This window comes from Oncorhynchus keta, chromosome 2 (assembly GCF_023373465.1).
Source record: "Oncorhynchus keta strain PuntledgeMale-10-30-2019 chromosome 2, Oket_V2, whole genome shotgun sequence".
NCBI classification, from domain to species: domain Eukaryota; kingdom Metazoa; phylum Chordata; class Actinopteri; order Salmoniformes; family Salmonidae; genus Oncorhynchus; species Oncorhynchus keta.
Genome location: NC_068422.1, coordinates 55,714,905 through 55,735,564, shown reverse-complemented (window position 1 = coordinate 55,735,564; position 20,660 = coordinate 55,714,905). Strand labels below are relative to the sequence as shown.

Below are 20,660 nucleotides of genomic sequence, written 5' to 3'. Positions count from 1 at the left end.
AACTCAAACGTTCATTAAAACACACATGCAGGGTACTGAATTAAAGCTACACCCTTTGTGAATCCAGCCAACAAGTCAGATTTTTAAAATGCTTTTCGGCGAAAGCATGAGAAGCTATTATCTGATAGCATGCAACACCCCGAAATATCTGAAGGGGACGTAAACAAAATAATTAGCATAGCCGGCGCTACACAAAACGCAGAAATAAAATATAAAACATTCATTACCTTCGACGAGCTTCTTTGTTGGCACTCCTAGATGTCCCATAAACATCACTATTGGATCTTTTTTTCGATTAAATCGGTCCATATATACCCTAAATATCGATCGATCTATGAAGAGTGTGTGATCCAGGAAAAAACAGCGTTTAAAACGCAAAATCATTTTTTTTAATTAAAAAAGTCGACGATAAACTTTCACAAAACACTTCGAAATACTTTTGTAATCCAACTTTAGGCATTAGTAAACGTTAATAATATATCAAATTGATCACGGGGCGATGTGTATTGAATAGCTCCACGTCTTCAAATCATGTTCGGAAATTCCTCCTCCAAAACATCCTGTCGGAGACCGGAAGGAATGGGCTCTCTCTTACTCGTTTGACCAAGAAACAAAGCCCAGGCAATTGACAAGACTGGCAACATCGTGTGGAAGCTGTAGGACTTGCAATCTCAGCCCCATGTAATTTGCTTTCCCAAAGACAATACATGCAAGTGGCGGATTGATATTTTTTCCAGATTTTGGTGATCAGTTTTCCTTCCGCTTTTCGATGAAACACACGTTCTGTTATAGTCACAGCCGTGATTTAACCAGTTTTAGAAACGTCAGAGTGTTTTCTATCCACACATACTAATCATATGCATATACTATATTCCTGGCATGAGTAGCAGGACGCTGAAATGTTGCACGATTTTTAACAGAATGTTCGAAAAAGTAGGGGGTAGGCTTAACATGGCTTTCTTCTTGCCACTCTTCCATAAAGGCCAGATTTGTGCAATTTTCGACTGATTGTTGTCCTATGGACAGAGTCTCCCACCTCAGCTGTAGGTCTCTGCAGTTCATCCAGAGTGATCATGGGCCTCTTGGCTGCATCTCTGATCAGAGATCTTAGATTTGCAGTGGTCTGATACTCCTTCCATTTCAATATTATCGCTTGCACAGTGCTCCTTGGGATGTTTAAAGCTTGGGAAATCTTGTATCCAAATCCGGCTTTAAACCTCTTCACAATGCCTGCCTGGTGTGTTCCTTGCGATGCTTTTTTTAACGGACCTCTGAGACTATCACAGTGCAGGTGCATTTATACGGAGACTTGATTACACACAGGTGGATTGTATTTATCATCATTAGTCATTTAGGTCAACATTGGATCATTCAGAGATCCTCACTGAACTTCTGGAGAGAGTTTGCTGTACTGAAAGTAAAGGGGCTGAATAATTTTGCACACCCAATTTTTCAGTTTTTGATTTGTTAAAAAAGTTTGAAATATCCAATAAATGTCGTTCCACTTCATGATTGTGTCCCACTTGTTGTTGATTCTTCACAAAAAAATACAGTTTTACATCTTTATGTTTGAAGCCTGAAATGTGGCAAAAGTTCGCAAAGTTCAAGGGGGCCGAATACTTTCGCAAGGCACTGTATAGTGCATTCAGAAAGTATTCAATCCCTTTCCTTTTTCCACATTTTGTTACGTTACAGCCTAAAAATTATGAAATTATTTTTTCCCCTCATCAATCTACACACAATGCCCCATAATGACAAAGCAAAAACAGGTTTTTAGAATGTTTAAAAACAATGTAACTGTATTGCCTAATGTGAAAACTGTGTAATCTACTGCAATTTACAGTACTGTAGCATAATACTTTCAGCACATCTAAGGGTTATTTGAAACACGTATCTTGCATTGATTGCTACTGGATTAACTGGTAGTTAAAATGACTAAATTGAAAAGATATCATTGTGTTGTGTTTTGGTGATTAAACCAATGTTCTCATTACATTACACAATAAACATATTTCGAATCAATGGTTGTGTGGTGAGAGATGTTTACTATGCAAATTAACGCACAATGACAGGCTTTCAATGAAAGACTGGCTGTGTTACAAGTGTGACCAGTTTAGAGTTGTGCTAAGAGTTATGAAAATGTACCACATATTGAAAATAGTACCAAAGCCATGATCCCTTATTGATGTCATCTGTTAAATCCACTTCAATCAGTGTAGATGAAGGGGAGGAGACTGGTTAAAGGAGGACTTTTAAGCCTTGAGACAATTGAGACATGGATTGTGTATGTGTGCCATTCAGAGGGTGAATGGGCAAGACAACACATTGAAGTGCCTTTGAACGGGGTATGGTAGTAGGTGCCAGGTGCACCGGTTTGAGTGCGTCTGAAGAACTGCAACGTGGCTGGGTTTTTCACGCTCAACAGTTTCCCGTGTGTATCAACAATGGTCCACCACCCAAAGGACATCTAGCCAACTTGACACAACAGTAGGAAGCATTGGAGTCACCATGGGCCAGCATCCCTGTGGAATGCTTTCGACACCTTGTAGAGTCCATGTCTTACAAATTGAGACTGTTCTGAGTGCAAAAGGGGTGCAACTCAATATTAGGAAGATGTTCCTAATGTTTTGTACACTGCGTGTACGTTAACTAGGCACTACATAATTTTGGTTCAGTAGTTATCAGTTTTGAGCAGTTTGATAAAGTCACAGTTAACAATATTGTTGACAAATGACAAGAAAATAATATCAAAAGTAAAGTGAATATTGCATTTTGAAAAAAGCAGATCCAAATTGAAATTGTGATTTGGTACAGTGAACAAGTTAATTTGTGAATTTGTTTGTTGAACTCACTCAATTGAAAATGTGCTTCGAATTGTGAATTATGAGCCATTTTGATTATCTGGTTAGATTTTTGTGCTTAGAGTTTTAAAAATATACCACTTAAGCACCAACGTGATTGGGGAAAAAAACTGTAAATCACACCTCACATGATAATGTGGGCTCTTGAAAAATACAATACTATTTTTCATGTCAATCTAGCATTTCTAAGACCATGAGGGTCCACATATACTGAGAGGTTTGGAAGACCTGGGTACTCCCTCGCTCCCTTAGTGGTCACTATAAATAGACGCCAGTTAATGGGTCCCAGTACCTGATCTGCTGGTTGGCCTCGCTGCGGACTCGGAGAACCTCTTTGCCCTTGAGCTCCAGCTCTCTGGTGAGGGTGCTGATGGTCTCATTGAGGGAGTGGATCTCGTGGTCCAGGTCTGTAATACGGTGGGTTCTGCAGGACACCTCCTGCTGCAGGTCTGATATACTACCCAGCAGGTCCTCCTCCTGGTTCCAAGTCAGACAAGATAATGAAGACAATCATAATTGCTGAGGTGACAATTCCAATCTAATTCAGTCAATTCAGAACTAGAATTGAAATTCCAATTCAAGAATGAAAAATCCCACATTTTCAGGTTCTTTTTTAGGATCCCAACTCTAGGGATAGCTATCAAAGCGAATTAATCCTATTGGTACAGAGCTTAGTACGCCTGCTCTAAAAACATAGGGGGGCTGGTTTGATTCCATCCATAAATAGTTCCACAACTTTGCTACAGCCAATTCAATAGTAATTGTAAATTTAGGGTTGCACCAAGAAACAAACTTGTTTCCTCTCTTTCCCTCATTGATGTGAGTTTGTGACACCCAGGTATTATTCAAAACAATATGGTTACAACAATACTTCAACATTTCTAAAGCGGTTTACAGACTGTGTGTCCCAATATAGAAATATTTGATTTGGGACCCTATATCTAATTAGTTTAATTTGTAAGAGATATTGTAGAAGCTGCTTGGAAGAGGCATGGGTAGATGTCAGCCCTAAGGCGCAGTCTACATTTTTAAGTGGGTCATGTTAAAAGATGTAGCACTGCAATGAACTGAAAAGAGTTGTCCTTGTATTTTTGAGAAATAAAAAGAGAGCAAGCGAAGGAAAGAGAGAGTGTGGTCCAACATAGGAAAATTATGCAACCGAAGTGCTCAGAAACATATATAGAAATGTGTACACACATGGAACCTTTCAGATTCTTCGTTGTTCTTCACTTATGTATTATGATTCACCCTAAAGATTAAAGCACAGGCTATGAGAAAATGGGTAATCTTGGACCTCTGGGCAGCTTGCTTATCTAGACGACTTAGTATCATCCTACCCTATTATGTTTGTGTTCCTGCATACCCCAGTTTGCCAATGCAAAAAGCAACACCAAAAGCAGCATTTATTTTTTTTAAACGCTGTCTCAGCCTGTATTCGAGATGCACACGATGTGATCGCAAGCTGTTGTATTTCAAATATAATTATAATATTGTTTTGGCTACATCACAGATGCTTGGCAAACAGTGAGCTTCAGCTCCCCAAGGGATGAGTCCCAAATAACAATTTATAAACACACCCTAAAAGTCCTCCTCTGGTCCTTTCTAGCCACTGATAGCAAGTCAGGGGCCATGTGTATCAAGCATCTCAGTGTAAGAGTACTAATCTAGGATCAGGCAAAACTGATCCTAGATCAGAACACCTACTATGAGACGTGTAAAACATACACCCCCAGATATAATTTCCCCTCCCAAATTGTTATGGGTATGATTAAGAGTGTGGTTAGGGGCAACTTCTACCTCAAGCAGCAAAAAGTGTCAACTATGGACTGACCTGTTGCTGACTCTGTTCCAGAGCACCCTGTAGCTCCAGTTTGGCAGCAGTGTTATCCTTCAGGTGGATCTGGCGCAGATGCTCTATGGCTGTTGCATGGAGGTGGTTCAGCTCAGAGCGCAGGGAGGCTACAGGGGAGGAAGAGGAGGAGGGGAACATTAAAGTCCTGTGAGGCTAAATTGGTAGAGCATGGCTTTGAAAATACATATTTTACTTTGAAACAACGTCTTTTTTTGGTAATCATTTCGATGGCTAAATTTCAACCGTACATACAGTTGAAGTCGGAAGTCTACATACACTTTAGCCAAATACATTTAAACTCAGTTTTTCACACGCCTTTTCAGGTCTGGCCACACATTTTCTATAGGGTTGAGGTCAGGGCTTTGTGATGTCCACTCCAATACCTTGACTTTGTTGTCCTTAAGCCATTTGAGAAGCATTTGATAGCCTTCAATAGTGGCTGTACTAGATAATTTAAAACCTTTTTTGTAAGAACATAGTACAGTCGTGGCCAAAAGTTTTGAGAATGACACAAATATACATTTTCACAAAGTCTGCTCCCTCAGTTTGTATGATGCAATTTGCATATACTCCAGAATGTTATGAAGAGTGATCAGATGAGTTGCAATTACTTGCAAAGTCCCTCTTTGCCATGCAAATGAACTGAATCCCCCAAAAACATTTCCACTGCATTTCAGCCCTGCCACAAAAGGACCAGCTGACCAGCTGTCATGTCAGTGATTCTCTCGTTAACACGTGTGTGAGTGTTGACGAGGACAAAGCTGGAGATCACTCTGTCATGCTGATTGACCACCATGGTTACCGGCAAGGAAACAGGTGCCGTCATCATTGCTTTGCACAAAAAGGGCTTCTTGCTGCCAGTAAGATTGCACCTAAATCAACCATTTAACAGCACATTACTCAACACTTTTGAGACTCATGTCGCCTACGGTACACCTACAGTATATTGAAAAATATGACGTGACTCTCCGCCAATAATTACATATTGGAGGATATTTCTGTAATTCAGTGATATTTATTCCCATAGTAATTCATTATGGATCCATAACTAAATAAACATTGGCATGTTGAAAGAGTATTTGTATCATTATTTTATTCACGAAAGCATAAAGATGCCATGATTAGTTACATTGTTTAAGTTTGAACGTGCAGACTGGCACTAAGAACAGTGGGAACGTTCCCCCTTAAAGTGTTGCCCTGTGCTACCCAGTGTGGCAGGATGGGGGGTCAACCCCCCCTCTCCCTTCCCCTTGGGCTAGGTCCATCTTCTGTGCGCTGCTCTGCGGACTAACCCGTGCCCCATGCCCTCGTGCCTTGCACCTCACATGCTTTCAGTGGATACAGCTGGAGAACTGTAAGGCAATCCCATTGTGCGCCATGACCAATATACTGTCATGCTAATATAACAGGGTTAATAATATATCTGAGAATATCCAAGGGGCTTTTATATAATTCTAAATGAATAATAATCGCTTTGTTTATAAAATAACAACATATTGATAATTATTTAATTTTCAAATAACGTAAAATGAGTGAGAAAAAGACCATTCTTGAACACCTTGTTGCTAATTTGTAAATAAAGCCAGTTTGTAATTTAGAATTATATATTTATGTTTTTAGACAGAGTGAAACCAAAAACCTACAGTCATCTCATGGGTCTCCCAGTCGAGGACAGCACAGGTATTGAATCAGTATCTGTAGCAACACAGCTTGCACTACTATGCAGTGTCTTAGACCGTTGCGACACTCAGGCGCTGTACAACATGACGGGAGTGGGCTACACTACTAGTCAGAGCAAAATAATCCTAACAAAATAAAATAATAACCTTAGTGTAACAACAGTTTTAGTAAGTAATACTGAAGTTGTGCAAAATTATCTGTTTCTATTTATGTTTATGTCGCCCATTCATTGTCAGAGAAACAGTAGGACCCAAAAGCATAATCAGTGCTCTAACTCCCCCTTGCTCTGGTCTGGAGCAATGAAGTGGTGACGCAGGGTACCGTACTAAACCACAAATGACCTATAAGTACCGCAGCATAATCACAAAACTTTTAGTGGAGCAACCACTGTATGTTTGGGCCAAATCGATGCTGGTCCAGACATCTGTGGACGTTGAAATCAAGGCTGGTCTGGACCAAATCTGAACCAAACATAGACCTATAATTGGTTCAGATTTGGTCCGGATACGATAATATATAACTTTATTTATTAAAGGAATTATTTGAGAAGAAATATCCTAAATTAAAGTCATTACTAGCTGCATTCCTAGTGTTTTTATTTGTCCAACATAAATTGTGCAAATAAAATCACTTGTGAGCCAAATAGATCCCCCTGTTGCTGACACCTGATTATTGATAGGTAGTACACCCCTACATTGATAATAAACTGTTACAAATTTACAATGAGGTATCTCTCACTCGTCATTCATTATCACTTTGAAAATGATGCCTTGGTTCATTAAAAAGAGCTTTGGAGTGTGTGGGGGGGTGTATGTGTGTGTGTTCTTTCAAAGGTGGCTTTTGTGATCGAATAGTCCAGCACGGTGGCTTAGGGTTGTCTTTGGGTTTAAGCTGTTGCCTCTGGATCACATATACCACTGCCGCATGGGTTCTACCTTTACCTCCATCCTATCCAATAAACAAAAAATATGTGGAGAGTGGTATTGCCCCAGTTCTTTAAAAAATTGTCCAGTGTGTGAGGCTCTTACCCAGCATGGCCTTGCCTTCGTCCTCCAATTCAAAGCGCAACGTCTGCAGCTCCTGTTCTGACTGCTGTCTGAGGATGTCCAGTGTGCGTCTGTGGGCATCCTTCAGCGCCAGCACCTCCTCCCTCTGCTCCTGCTTCAAACGCTCCTCCAAAGCCTAGACCCCTCCCCACCACACACACACACACACACACACACACACACACACACACACACACACACACACACACACACACACACACACACACACACACACACACACACACACACACTGTGTTTAATCATTCAACAAATCATTGTACAAATGGTAGCAACATATACAGTACATGACCTAAAATGACATAATATATTTTCAAACATATGTAAATGCATATACGCGCACACACAGCAAGAATGTTTTCTAGAATGTGCATAATATCTAACAAGCAGAGCAAGGGGAGGAAAAACATGAAAAGCTTATGCACATTCTGACTGAGTGTAAGCAAACTCATCTATCTGCCTGCAAGTTTTGAGAACAAACACACAGACACACAAGTCCGCTGCTGCTGCTGATCTGCAGCTTCATCTGCAGGGAGATTATTATGTATTGCCATGCTCTATTTAGGCATTTTAAAACACTTCTGTTATTCTGATTATGAGTATTATCTGATCCAACTAATAACTGTCAATTTACGGATTCTATTATGAATATGGCCAGATGGGCACACCCCTAATAGGCACACATACACACTAGGGTTGGGCGATATTTGGGGAGTGTGGTGGAATTATTGTAATCAAAAGGTGAGACTTGTAGATGTCTTCAAAACAATAAAACTTTATTATTTAATTACTGCAGTAATGGAGCTGGTTGGTAATCACCCCTGGAGGTGATCACTGAGAACTCAACAATCTGTTTTGAGCCACAGCATTTTATAGCAAAGTCCACCCTCCTTCAGTCTACATGACAAACAACAGATGTATGAAACAGGTCACAAGGTTAAGATTTGTATGAAAGATACATATAATTCACAGCAGATAGTATCTCATTGTGTAAAGACCAGGGTCTGGCCCTGGAGTCATCTCTCCCGGGTACCTTACAGAACAGAAACATTAACTCATGCTCTGGAATGCGGTATCACCCAAAGATATCGTAAATTTTCCAGCGGCCCATCCTCAGTAGAAGACACACAGATGAGCGTTCTAACAACCCCTTATTCTGTTGCATAAAACAAACATTTGATGCAATAACAGCATTATAACATCTTGTAATTTCTGTTCTGACAGGAGACCTGTTCTATGATATGCTTGTCCAAATATTGTGATATCCAATATAATCCTTTTTGCGCCATTAAAGACAAGATCATTCCAGATTGTGCCATTTTATGTGCTTGTTTATAATATTATAGTCATATTCTCATTAAATAATCTTAGCATGGCAAAAAAATAAGCCTGCCGGAACCTTTTGGGTACTAGTCCAACCCTCTAACCACTAGGCCAAGTGGTTAGAGGGTTGGACTAGTACCCAAAAGGTTGCAAGTTCAAATCCTCGAGCTGACAAGGGACACATTTGTCATTCTGCCCCTGAACAGGCAGTTAACCCACTGACTACCCAATGACTACCTTACCCACACAAATGTAAAGGGATGAATAAGAATATGTACATATAAATATATGGATGAGCGATGGCCGTGCGGCATAGGCAAGATGCAGTTGGTGGTATAGAACACAGTATATACATATGAGATGAGTAATGTAGGATCTGTAGACCTTATTAAAGTGTCGTTATTTAAAGTGACTAGTGATACCTTTAATTCAATAAATGTATTAAAGTGGCAAGAGATTTGAGTCTGTATATTGGCAGCAGCCTCTATGTTAGTGATGGCTGTTTAACAGTCTGATGGCCTTGAGATAGAAGCTGTTTTTCAGTCTCTCGGTCCCATCTTTGATACACCTGTACTGACCTTGCCTTCTGGGTGATAGCGGGGTGAACAGGCAATGGCTCGGGTGGTTGTTGTCCTTGATGATATTTTTGTCCTTCCTGTGACATCGGGTCCTGTAGGTGTCCTGGATGGCTGGTAGTTTGCCCCCGGTGAAGCATTGTGCTCCCTCTGCTGTTTCCTGAAGTCCATGATCATTTCCTTTGTTTTGTTGACGTTGAGTGAGAGGTTATTTCCTGACACCAGACACCCTGAGGGCCTTCACCTCCTCCCTGTAGGCCGTCTTGTTGTTGTTAATCAAGCCTACCACTGTGGTGTCGTCTGAAAACGCGATGATTGAGTTGGAGGCGTGCATGGCCACGCAGTCATATAAGGAAATCAGTCAATTTAAATAAATTCATTAGGCCCTAATCTATGGATTTCACATGACTGGAAATACAGATGTGCATCTATTGGTCACAGAAACAGTACCTTTAAAAATAAGGTAGGGTGTGGATCAGAAACCAGTCGGTACCTGGTGTGACAACCATTTGCCTCTTGCAGTGCAACACATCAGGCTGTTGATTGTGGCCTGTGGAATGTTGTCCCATTCCTCTTCAATAACTGTGCGAAGTTTCTGTATATTGGCATGAACTGGAATACACTGTTGTACACGTTCTTCCAGAACATCCCAAACATGCTCAATAGGTGACTTCTGGTGAGTATGCAGGCCATGGAAGAAATGGGACATTTTCTGTTTTCAGGAATTGTGTAGATCCTTGCGACATGGGGGTGTGCATTATCATCCTGAAACATGAGGTGATGATGGTGGATGAATGGTATGACAATAAGCCTCAGGATCAATTAAAATTTCCATTGATAAAATGCAATTGTGTTCGTTGTCCGTAGCTTAAACCTGCCCATACCATAACCCCACCGCCACCATGGGGCACTATTTTGACGACGTTGACATTAGCAAACCGCTCGCCCACACGAACCCATACTGTCTGCCATCTGCCCCCTACAGTTGAAACCGTGATTCATCCGTGAAGAGCACACTTCTTCAGTGGCCATCGAAGGGGAGCATTTTCCGACTGAAGACGGTTACGACGCTGAACTGCAGTCAGGTCAAGACCCTGTTGAGGATAACGAGCATGACGTAATGCCAAATTCTCTAAAATGACATTGGAAGTGGCTTATGGTAGAGAAACTAACATTACATTCTATGGCAACAGCTCTGGTGGACATACCTACAGTCAGCATGCCAACTGCACTCCCTCAAAACTTGAGACATCTGTGGCCTTGTGTTGTGTGACAAAACTGCACATTTTAGAGTGGCTTATTATTGTCCTCAGCACACGATGCACCTATTCAATGATCACGCCGTTTAATCACCTTGTTGATATGCCATACCTCTCATTGTGGATGGATTATCTTGGCAAAGAAGAAATGCTCACCAACAGGGATATAAACTAATTATTGTCCCAAAAGAAGCTTTTTTTGCATATGGAAAAATTGTTGCGTTTATATTTTTGTTCAGTGAAATATGTGCTATTTTTTATGGCCAAGCGCTGCACTGTGACTATGAAGAACAAACTTTTTTCTTCTCCAGATACATTTTAATATAAAAGCAGCTGCCTGTTGTTTTAAAAAAAATGTTCTGTTAATTCATATGGAACAGTAACTTAAGAGGTATAGCTTTCAAGGCCCCGGCATGGGTGTGAGGCAAATATAGAGCCTGTTAGCCTCTGTATACCGCTTTTTCTACATCAAAGATTTTCTACTGGGTTCAATCTAATTTAACTGGAGGTTAGTCCTGATAACACTGCTCTATTACAACAGCGACCTACCCTCTTTACAATTGAAACAAATTTGATCCTTCGGAAACAGGTGCTAGTCGATACGGTATATTGCACTGTATTCACAAATGAAATGGATTGATATGTTAGGTAAGAGGCCAGTAGAGTTATTAAGGTCCCAATTCAATCAAAGTTAGTAACTGGGTTTCCGACAAAAACAATATCCTTACTGCGCAAACACAGAATATTATTTGAATTATTATGCAGACTAACTTCCTTTTGTTTCACACTACAATATAAATACTGCTTTGATGCATACTTGAAATCCAATTACTATACCTGCAACTCCATGATTTTTCTTTAGAGCCTGAAGTCTTTCTTGAAGAAGCCCACATTCTTGTAACAGGCAACAATTCAGCAGTGGTTTTCAATTGGGATTAATTGCCATTACATCAGCAGGTCTGGTAGCAGCAGCACTGCAGTTTTTCCAACTCACTGCTCTGTGGTTTGGTGACTGAGGCTTAAGGTCAGAGGACACATCCAGATGGTGACATGGACACAAGGGTGGGAATGGGTATGAATCCAACTGGACATGGACTAATGGAGAGAGGGAGTGAGGAAGGGGGCTGAGTGGAAGAAAGGAAAGGGAGCAGGGGTATAGATACATTAGGAGAAGAGAGGGGAAAGAGAGAGAAGGAGCCAGCTGGAGGAAATGGAGAGGTATAAGAAAGAGAAGAGAAATACACTCAGTATTTCGGTTTATTAGGTACACCCATCTAGAACAGGGTTAGACCCCACTTTGCCTCCAGAACAGCCTGAATTCTCAGGAGGGCAAAGTTTCTACAAGGTGTGGCATTAAAACGTTGCTCAAATGGTATCAAGGGACCTAACATTCCCCACACCATTATACCACCGCCACCAGCCTGTACCGTTGACACCAGGCATGACGGGGCCTGTGGACTCCTGCTGCTTACTCCAAATGCTGACTCTTTCATCAAACATGACGCAACAGGAACTGGGATTTTTCAGGCAATGTTTTTCCAGTCCTCAATTGTCCAGTGTTGGTGGCCACTGGACCTCTCTCATCAATGAGCTGTTTTCGCCCACAGGACTGCCGCTGACGGGATGTTTCTTTGTACACCATAGACACTGTCATGCATGAAAAGCCCAGGAGGCCGGCCGTTTCTGAGATACTGAAACCGGCGCACCTGGCACTCACGATCATACCAAGCTCAAAGTCCCCTAGGTCCCTCGCGTTGCCTATTCCAACGTTCAATCGAACAGTAACTGAATGCCTCGATGCCTGTTTTATATAGCGATCCCGTGACTCACTGTCTGTAGGACCAAAGCATTTTCATGAACGGGGTGGTGTACCTAATAAACTGGCTAAAAGTGCATTTACTGTAGGTACTAGAGAGGCAGATAAAAAGGGAGGGGAGAGTGTGAGGGAGGGAGATAAAGAGGGAGAGTGAGACACAGTGACCATTTCAGATGAGTGACACTGACAATGTATATCTCCTGTGTAGCTCAGTTGGTAGAGCATGGCGCTTGCAATGCTAGGGTTGTGGGTTTGATTCCCATGGGGGACCAGTACAACAACAAAAAAGGATAAAAATGAACGCGCTCACTACTCTCTGGAGTGTCTGCTAAATGACTAAAATGTAAAACATTTAAGTTTCTGATAGGATATGGAGACACAGAGTAGGGGATGGTTAACAGTACATGCTGTCTTATACCACAAAAACTATTGGAGAAACAATGGTCAATGAGTAAGGTGTATGGAGCATGTGTATGGGTACAAAGTATTTACAATGCCTTCAGAAAGTATACACACCCCTTGACAAAAACATTTACCAATTAATTAAACATGAAAATCTGAAATGTCTTTTGTCAATAAGTATTCAACCCATTTGTTATGGAAAGCCTAAATTAGTTCTGGAGTAAAAATGTGCTTATGAAGTCATATATTAAGTTGCATGTACCCCAAACATACAAATGTCTTTAAGGTCCCTAAAGGTCCCTAAATCGAGCAGTGAATTTCAAACACAGATTCCACCACAAAGATCAGGGAGATTTTTCACTGCCTCTCAAAGAACGGCACCTACTGGTAGATGGGAAACAAATGTAAAAAGCCGACATTGAAATTCCCTTTGAGCATGGTGAAGTTATTAATTACACTTTGGATGGTGTATCAATACACCCAGTCACTACAAAGATACAGGGGTCTTTCCTAACACAGATGACGGAGAGAGGAAGGAAACCTATCTGGGAATACTCCATGAGGCCAATAGTTTATTGTCTGTGATAGGAGAAAAGTGAGGATGGATCAACAACATTGTAGTTAGTCCACGATACTAACCTAAATGACAGACTGAAAAGAAGGAAGCCTGTATAGAATAGAAATATTCCAAAACATGCATCCTGATAGCAATAAAGAACTAAAGTAAAACTGCAAAAAATGTGGCAAAGAAATTAACTTATGTCCTAAATACAAATTGTTATGTTTGAGGCAAATCCAACACAACACATCAGAGTACCACTTTTCATATTTTCAAGCATGGTGGTGGCTGCATCATGTTATGGGTATGCTTGTGATCAGCAAGGACTAGGGATTTTTTTTTAGGATAAAAAGAAACGGAACAGAGCTAAACACAGGCAAAATCATAGTGGAAAACCTGGTTTAGTCTGCTTCCAACAGACACTGGGAGATAAATTCACATTTCAGAAGAACAATGACCTAAAACACGAGACCAAATATACACTGGAGTTGCTTACCAAGACAACATTGATGTTCCTGAGTGGTCTAGTTACAGTTTTGACTTTAATCAGCTTGAAAATCAATGGCAAGACTTGAAAATGGTTGTCTAGCAATGCTCAACAACCAACTTGACAAAATAATTTCAAAAAGAAGAATGCGCAAATGTTGTACAGTCCAGGTGTGCAAAGCTCTCACAGACTTATTCAAGAACTCACAGCTGTATTCGCTGCCAAAGGTGATTCTAACATGTATTGACTCAGGGGTGTGAATACTTATGTCAATGAGATATTCATGTATTTCATTTTCAATAAATAGCAACAAAAGAAATTCAACGTGTTTTCATTTTGTCATGATGGTGTAATATGTGTAAAATGTTGAGATACAATTTTCATACATTTTGAATTCAGGCTGTAACACAATTTTTGTTGGAATAAGTCAAGGGGTATGAATACCTTCTGATTGCACAATATATATGAGGGGTGTGTGTGTGTATTATTCTCTCACCCTGAGCTGGTGCTGGCGTGCGTCTTCCAGTGTGCCATGGGCGCAGCGTTGAGCCTCCTGCAGCCGGTGCTCTCTGCGCTGGTGCTCCAGCTGCAGCTCCTGGAGTTGCTGGCTCAGGTGCTCTCTCTCCTGGCTGAACTGGGCCTGCAGCTGCTGCAGCGCGCCCTGGGACTGGGAGAGCTGTAGCTCCAGACTCTGCTTCAGCAGGGAGATCTGGAGAGAAAGGGATAAGAGGGAGTGGTGTGTTATATGCTATGTGTCCCTAATGGCACGCTATTCCCTGTATTGCGTTACTTTGGGCCCTGGTCAGACGGTGCACTATATAGGAAAGAGGGTGACATTTGGAACACAACCATGAATGTGCCATTCGTCTTAATTTTTCCCCTGCAGTGTATTAATAAAAAATTAAAAAAACAATATATAAAAACAATATATACAATTATTATTATATTTGTATATTATAGCACTTTTCATTACAAAGTCATCTTAACACTCTACCTAGGGGAGGAATAAAATATACAGTTCAAGTCAGAAGTTTACATACACCTTAGTCAAATACATTTAAACTCAATTGTTCACAATTCCTGACATTTAATCTGAGTAAAAATTCCCTGTCTTAGTTCAGTTAAGATCACCACTTTATTTTAAGAAGGTGAAATGTCAGAATAATAGTCGAGAGAATTATTTATTTCAGCTTTTTTTCTTTCATCACATTCCCAGTGGGTAAGAAGTTTACATACACAATTAAGATTTGGTAGCATTGCCTTTTAACTTGGGTCAAACATTTCGGATAGCCTTCCACAAGCTTCCCACAATAAGTTGGGTGAATTTTGGCCCATTCCTCCTGACAGAGCTGGTGTAACTGAGTCAGGTTTTAAGGCCTCCTTTGCTCGCACACTTTTTCAGTTCTGCCCACAAACTTTCTATAGGATTGAGGTCAGGGCTTTGTGATGGCCACTCCAATACCTTGACCAAGCTTTACTTCCTGACTGATGTCTTGAGATGTTGCTTCAATATATCCACATAATTTTCCTTCCTCATGGTGCCATCTATTTTGTGAAGTGCACCAGTCCCTCCTGCAGCAAAGCACCCCCACAACATGATGCTGCCACCCCTATGCTTCACGGTTGGTATGGTGTTCTTCGGCTTGCAAGACTCCCACTTTTCTCTCCAAACATAACAATTGTCATTATGGCCAAACAGTTCTGTTTTTGTTTCATCAGACCAGAGAACATTTCTCCAAAAATAATGATATTTTTCCCCATGTGCAGTTGCAAACCATAGTCCGCCATAAATAGGTTTTGGAGCAGTGGCTCTTTCCTTGCTGAGTGGCCTTTCAGGTTATGTCAATATAAGACTCGTTTAACTGTGGATATAGACAGTATAAACAGTATAAACAGTACCTGTGTCCTCCAGCATCTTTACAAGGTCCTTTGCTGTTGTTCTGGGATTGACATTTCGCACAAAAGTACGTTCATCTCTAAGATGAGCGGTGTGACGGCTACGTGGTCCCATGGTGTTTTTATACTTGCGTACTATTGTTTGTACAAAATAAATACATCTCAACCATTGAAGCAGAATACCCCATAATGACAAAGTGAAATCATTTTTGTTAATTGATTTAAAATTAAATACAGAAATATCTAATACACATAAGTATTCACACCCCTGAGTCAATACTTTGTAGATGCACCTTTGGCAGCAATTACAGCTGAGCGAGTCTTACTAGGTAAGTCTCTAAGAGCATTCCACACCTGGATTGTGCAACATTTGCCCATTTATTCTCTTCAAAAACCTTCAGGCTCTGTCAAATTGGTTGCTGATCATTGGTGGACAACCATTTTCAGATCAAGCCAAAGATTTTCAAGCAGATTTAAAACTGTAACTTGGCCACTCAGGAATATTCACTGTCTTCTTGGTAAGCACCTCCAGTGTAGATTTGGCCTTGAGTTTTAGGTTATTGTCCTGCTGAAAGGTGAATACATCTCCCAGTCTCTGGTGAAAAGCATACTGGAGCAGGTTTTTCTCTAGGATTTTGCCTTTGCTTAACTCCTTTGCATTTCTTTTCTATCCTGAACCCCCAGTCTTTAACAATTACAAGCATAACCATAACATGATGAAACCCCCACTATGCTTGAAAATATGGAGAGTGGTACTCAATGTGTTTTATTGGATTTCCCCCAAACGTAACACTTTGTGTTCAGGACAAAAAGTTCATTGCTTTGCCAATTATTTTGCAGTACTTTTTGCCTTGTTGCAAACAGGATGCATGTGTTGAAATATTTTTATTCTGTACAGGATCCCCCCCCACTCAGTCAAAAAAGTTAGTATTGTGGAGTAAATATAATGTTGTTAATCCATCCTCCGTTCTCTCCTATCACAGCCATTAAACTATGTAACTCTTTTAAAGTAACCATTGGCCTCAAGGTGAAATCACTGAGCGGAAGGATGCCTGTATCTTTGTAGTGACTGGGTGTATTGATACATCATCCAAAGTGTAATTAATAACGTCACCATTCTCAAAGGGATATTCAACGTCTGCTTTTTTTTTTACCAATCTACCAATAGGTAGTCTTTGTGGTTGAATCTGTGTTGGAATTTCATTGCTCGACTGAGGAACCTTACAGATAATTGTAGGTGTGGGGTACAGAGATGAGGCAGTCAATAAAAAATATTGTCAGAGTGAGTACATGCAACCTATTATGTGACTTGTTAAGCAAGTCTTTACTCCTGAACTTGTTTAAGCTTGTCATAACAAAGGGGTTGAATACTTATTGACTCAAGACATTTTTTATTCATTTGTAAATATTTAGAAAAATATGATTCCACTTTGATATTATGGGGTAAACCAATGACAACAAATCTAAAATGAATCCATTTTAAATTCAGGATGTAACACAAGAAAATGCAGAGGCCAGCAACTAATGGAGGCTACAGACATACTGCGTTCAAATCTTTGCGATCCGGCAGAAGTCATTCATTTTTAGTGGAGGCAGACTGTACTGCTGCTAGGCTGCGTAGCTTTGCCACAAGTCTGCATGTGTTGGATTTGTCCTACTTCTGTGTTGAGTTTCACCATTCCGCAACCACAGGATATTGATTTAAAGGCCCAGTGCAGTCAAACATTTTGGATTTTTCTGTATTTTATATATATTTCCACACTGTGAGCATGAAATAATACTGTGAAATTGTGAAAACGATGATGGTGTCCCTTTAGCGTAAGACCGCCTGAAATTTCTGCCTATTTGGGATGGAGTTTTGGACTGCCTGGCAGTGAATTAGACCAATAAGAAATAGAGTTCTGAACCTCTTTGCCAAAAACAGATCGTTTTTCCCTCCCCACTCAGACCACTCCCAGACAGTCCTAGCAAAATTATTGCTTGAAAAATTGCTCTTTGCTACGAAGCTATTTTGGTTTCTTTTTGATAATTTTAAACAATCAAAGTTTGGTACTTAATTGTTACCCAGAAATGATTTGATATTGAGTTAAAAACAGCTGCACTGGACATTTGTATTTCTATTTAATATGGATCACATTTAGCTGCTGTCTAGCGAAATTAAGGCAGTTGTACAATTTAAAAAAACATTACAGTACATTCATTACAGAATTCACAACACACTAAGTGTGCGCCCTCAGGCCCATATTCCACTACCACCTACCTACTACGCAAAATCCATGTGTACGTGTGTGTATAGTGCGTATGCTATCATGTGTTTGTTTGCAAATGTCTGTGCCTATGTTTGTGTTACTTCACAGTCCCCACTGCTCCATAAGGTGTACTTTTACCTGCTTTTTAAATCTGATTCTACTGCTTGCATCAGTTACCTGATGTGGAATAGAGTTCCATGTAGTCATGGCTCTATGTAGTACTGTGCGCCTCCCATAGTCTGTTCTGGACTTGGGGACTGTGAAGAGACCTCTGGTGGCATGTCTTGTTGCGCATGTGTAACGGAAGGTCAAACGGGGGGTGATTGTAACGGATGTGGAACGGCTAGCTTAGTTAGCGGTGAGCGCTAAATAGCATTTCAATCGGTGACGTCACTTGCTCTGAGACCTTGAAGTAGTGATTCCCCTTGCTCTGCAAGGGCCGCGGCTTTTGTGGAGCGATGGGTAACGATGCTTCGTGGGTGACTGTTGTTGATGTGTGCAGAGGGTCCCTGGTTCGCACCCGGGTATGGGCCAGTGGACGGTCTAAAGTTATACTGTTACACATGTCTTGTGGGGTTTGCATGGGTGTCCGATCTGTGTGCTAGTATTTTAAACAGACAGCTTGTCAACACCTCTTACAAAAACCAGTACTGAGGAAGTCAATCTCTCTTCCAATTTGAGCCATGAGAGATTGACATGCATGTCATTAATGTTAGCTCTCTGTGTACTTTTAAGGGCCAGCTGTGCTGCACCGTTTCTGAGCCAACTGCAATTTTCCCAAGTCCCTCTGTGCTGCACCTGACCACACGACTGAATAGTAGTCTAGTTGCGACAAAACCAGGGCCGGTAGGACCTTTCTTGTTGATAGTGTTGTTAAGAAGGCAGAGCAGCGCTTTATTATGGACAGACTTCTCAATTACTGTTGTATCAATATGTTTTGACCATGACAGTTTTACAATCCAGGGTTACTCCAAGCAGTTTAGTCACCTCAACTTGCTCAATTTCCACATTATTCATTATGAGCTGTAGTTGAGGTTTATGGGTAGTGAATGATTTGTCCCAAATGCAATGCTTTTAGTTTGGAAATACTTCGGACTAACTTATTCCTTGCTACTCATTCTGAAACGAACTGCAGCTCTTTGTTAAGTGCTTCAGTCATTTCAGTTGGTGTAAGTAGCTGACGTGTATAGTCATCCGCATACATGGCCTTACTCAAAGCCAGTGGCATGTCGTTAGTAAAGATTGAAAAAAGCAAGCTACTGGGGAATTCCTGTTTCTACCTGTATTATATTTGAGAGGCTTCCATTAACTTCTATGGGATCAGGCTTCCATTAACTTCTATGGGATCAGTGTCCACCAGCGGGACGGTTGTGCTAACATAGGCTAATGTGATTAGCATGAGGTTGTAAGTAACAAGAACATTTCCCAGGACATAGACATATCTGATATGGGCAGAAAACTTAAATTATTGTTAATCTAACTGCACTGTCCAATTTACAGTAGCTATTACAGTGAAATAATACCAAGCTATTGTTTGAGGAGAGTGCACAGTTATGAACTTTGAAATGTATTAATAAACCAATTAGGCACATTTGGGTAGTCTTGATACAACAGTTTGAGCAGAAATGCAATGGTTCATTGAATCAGTCTACAACTTTGCACATACACTGCTAAATTGCACATAACCTGGAATAGTACACTATGGCCTTTCTCTTGCATTTCACAGATGATTAAAAAATGTTTATCTTTTACCAGATGTAATGTGTTATATTCCCCTACATTAATTTCACATTTCCACAAACTTCAAAGTGTTTCCTTTTAAAATGGTATCAACAATATGCATATCCTTGCTTCAGGTCCTGAACTACAGGCAGTTAGATTTGGGTATGTCATTTAGGCGAAAATTGAAAAAAAAGGGTCCGATCCTTAAGAGGTTTTAAAGAACAGCCTCTGTGTTCTATTAGACAAGTAACTCTTTATTCACATTATAGCAGGGGGTGAAAAGCCATAACACATACAGTATGTTTTTCCAGCAGCAGACTATGATTGATAATGTCAAAAGCTGCACTGAAGTCTAACAAGCCAGCCCCCACAATAATTTTATCATCAATTTCTCTCAGCCAATCATCAGTCATTTGTGTAAGTGCCGTGCTTGTTGAGTGTCCTTCCCTATTTGCGTGCTAAAAGTCCATGGTCAATTTGTTTACTGTGAAATAACAATGTATCTGGTCAAACACTATTTTTTCCATAAGTTAACTAGGGGTTGGTGACAGACTGATTGGTCAGATATTTAAGCCAGTAAAGGTGTTTTTAATATTCTTGGGTAGCGGAATGACTTTAGCTTCCATCCAGGCCTGAGGGCACACACTTTCTAGTGGGCTTAAATTGAAGATGTGGCAAAAAGGAGTGGCAATATCATCCGCTATTATCCTCAGTAATTTTCCATCCAGATTGTCAGACCCCGGTGGCTTGTCATTGTTGATCGACAACAATACTTTTTTCACCTCTTCCACACTGACTACGGAATTCAAAAGTTCAATTTCTTGTCTTTCATAATTTGGTCAAATATACTTGGATGTGTAGTGTCAGCGTTTGTTGCTGGCATGTCATCCCTAAGTGTGTTTATCTTTCCAATGA

The 20,660-nt window shown here is 40.6% G+C and overlaps 1 protein-coding gene across 7 annotated transcripts in view; it reads right to left on the bottom strand.

The window, feature by feature from the left end:
- Positions 1–20,660, bottom strand: part of fam184aa (family with sequence similarity 184 member Aa) — an 80,703-nt gene that overhangs the window by 11,612 nt on the left and 48,431 nt on the right. For 3 of the 7 annotated variants that reach the window (XM_035800816.2, XM_035800800.2, XM_035800807.2), the window contains exons 10-13: positions 14,375–14,587; positions 7,422–7,575; positions 4,693–4,820; positions 3,154–3,338 (exon numbers count right to left, since the gene is read on the bottom strand). In XM_035800816.2, the coding sequence (XP_035656709.1) occupies positions 3,154–3,338; positions 4,693–4,820; positions 7,422–7,575; positions 14,375–14,587 (680 nt within the window). Of the gene's footprint in view, positions 1–3,153; positions 3,339–4,692; positions 4,821–7,421; positions 7,576–8,216; positions 10,450–11,451; positions 11,816–14,374; positions 14,588–20,660 lie in introns of those variants that run through there. The other 4 variants (XR_008078900.1, XR_008078902.1, XR_008078899.1 and 1 more) reach the window with 4 other exon arrangements.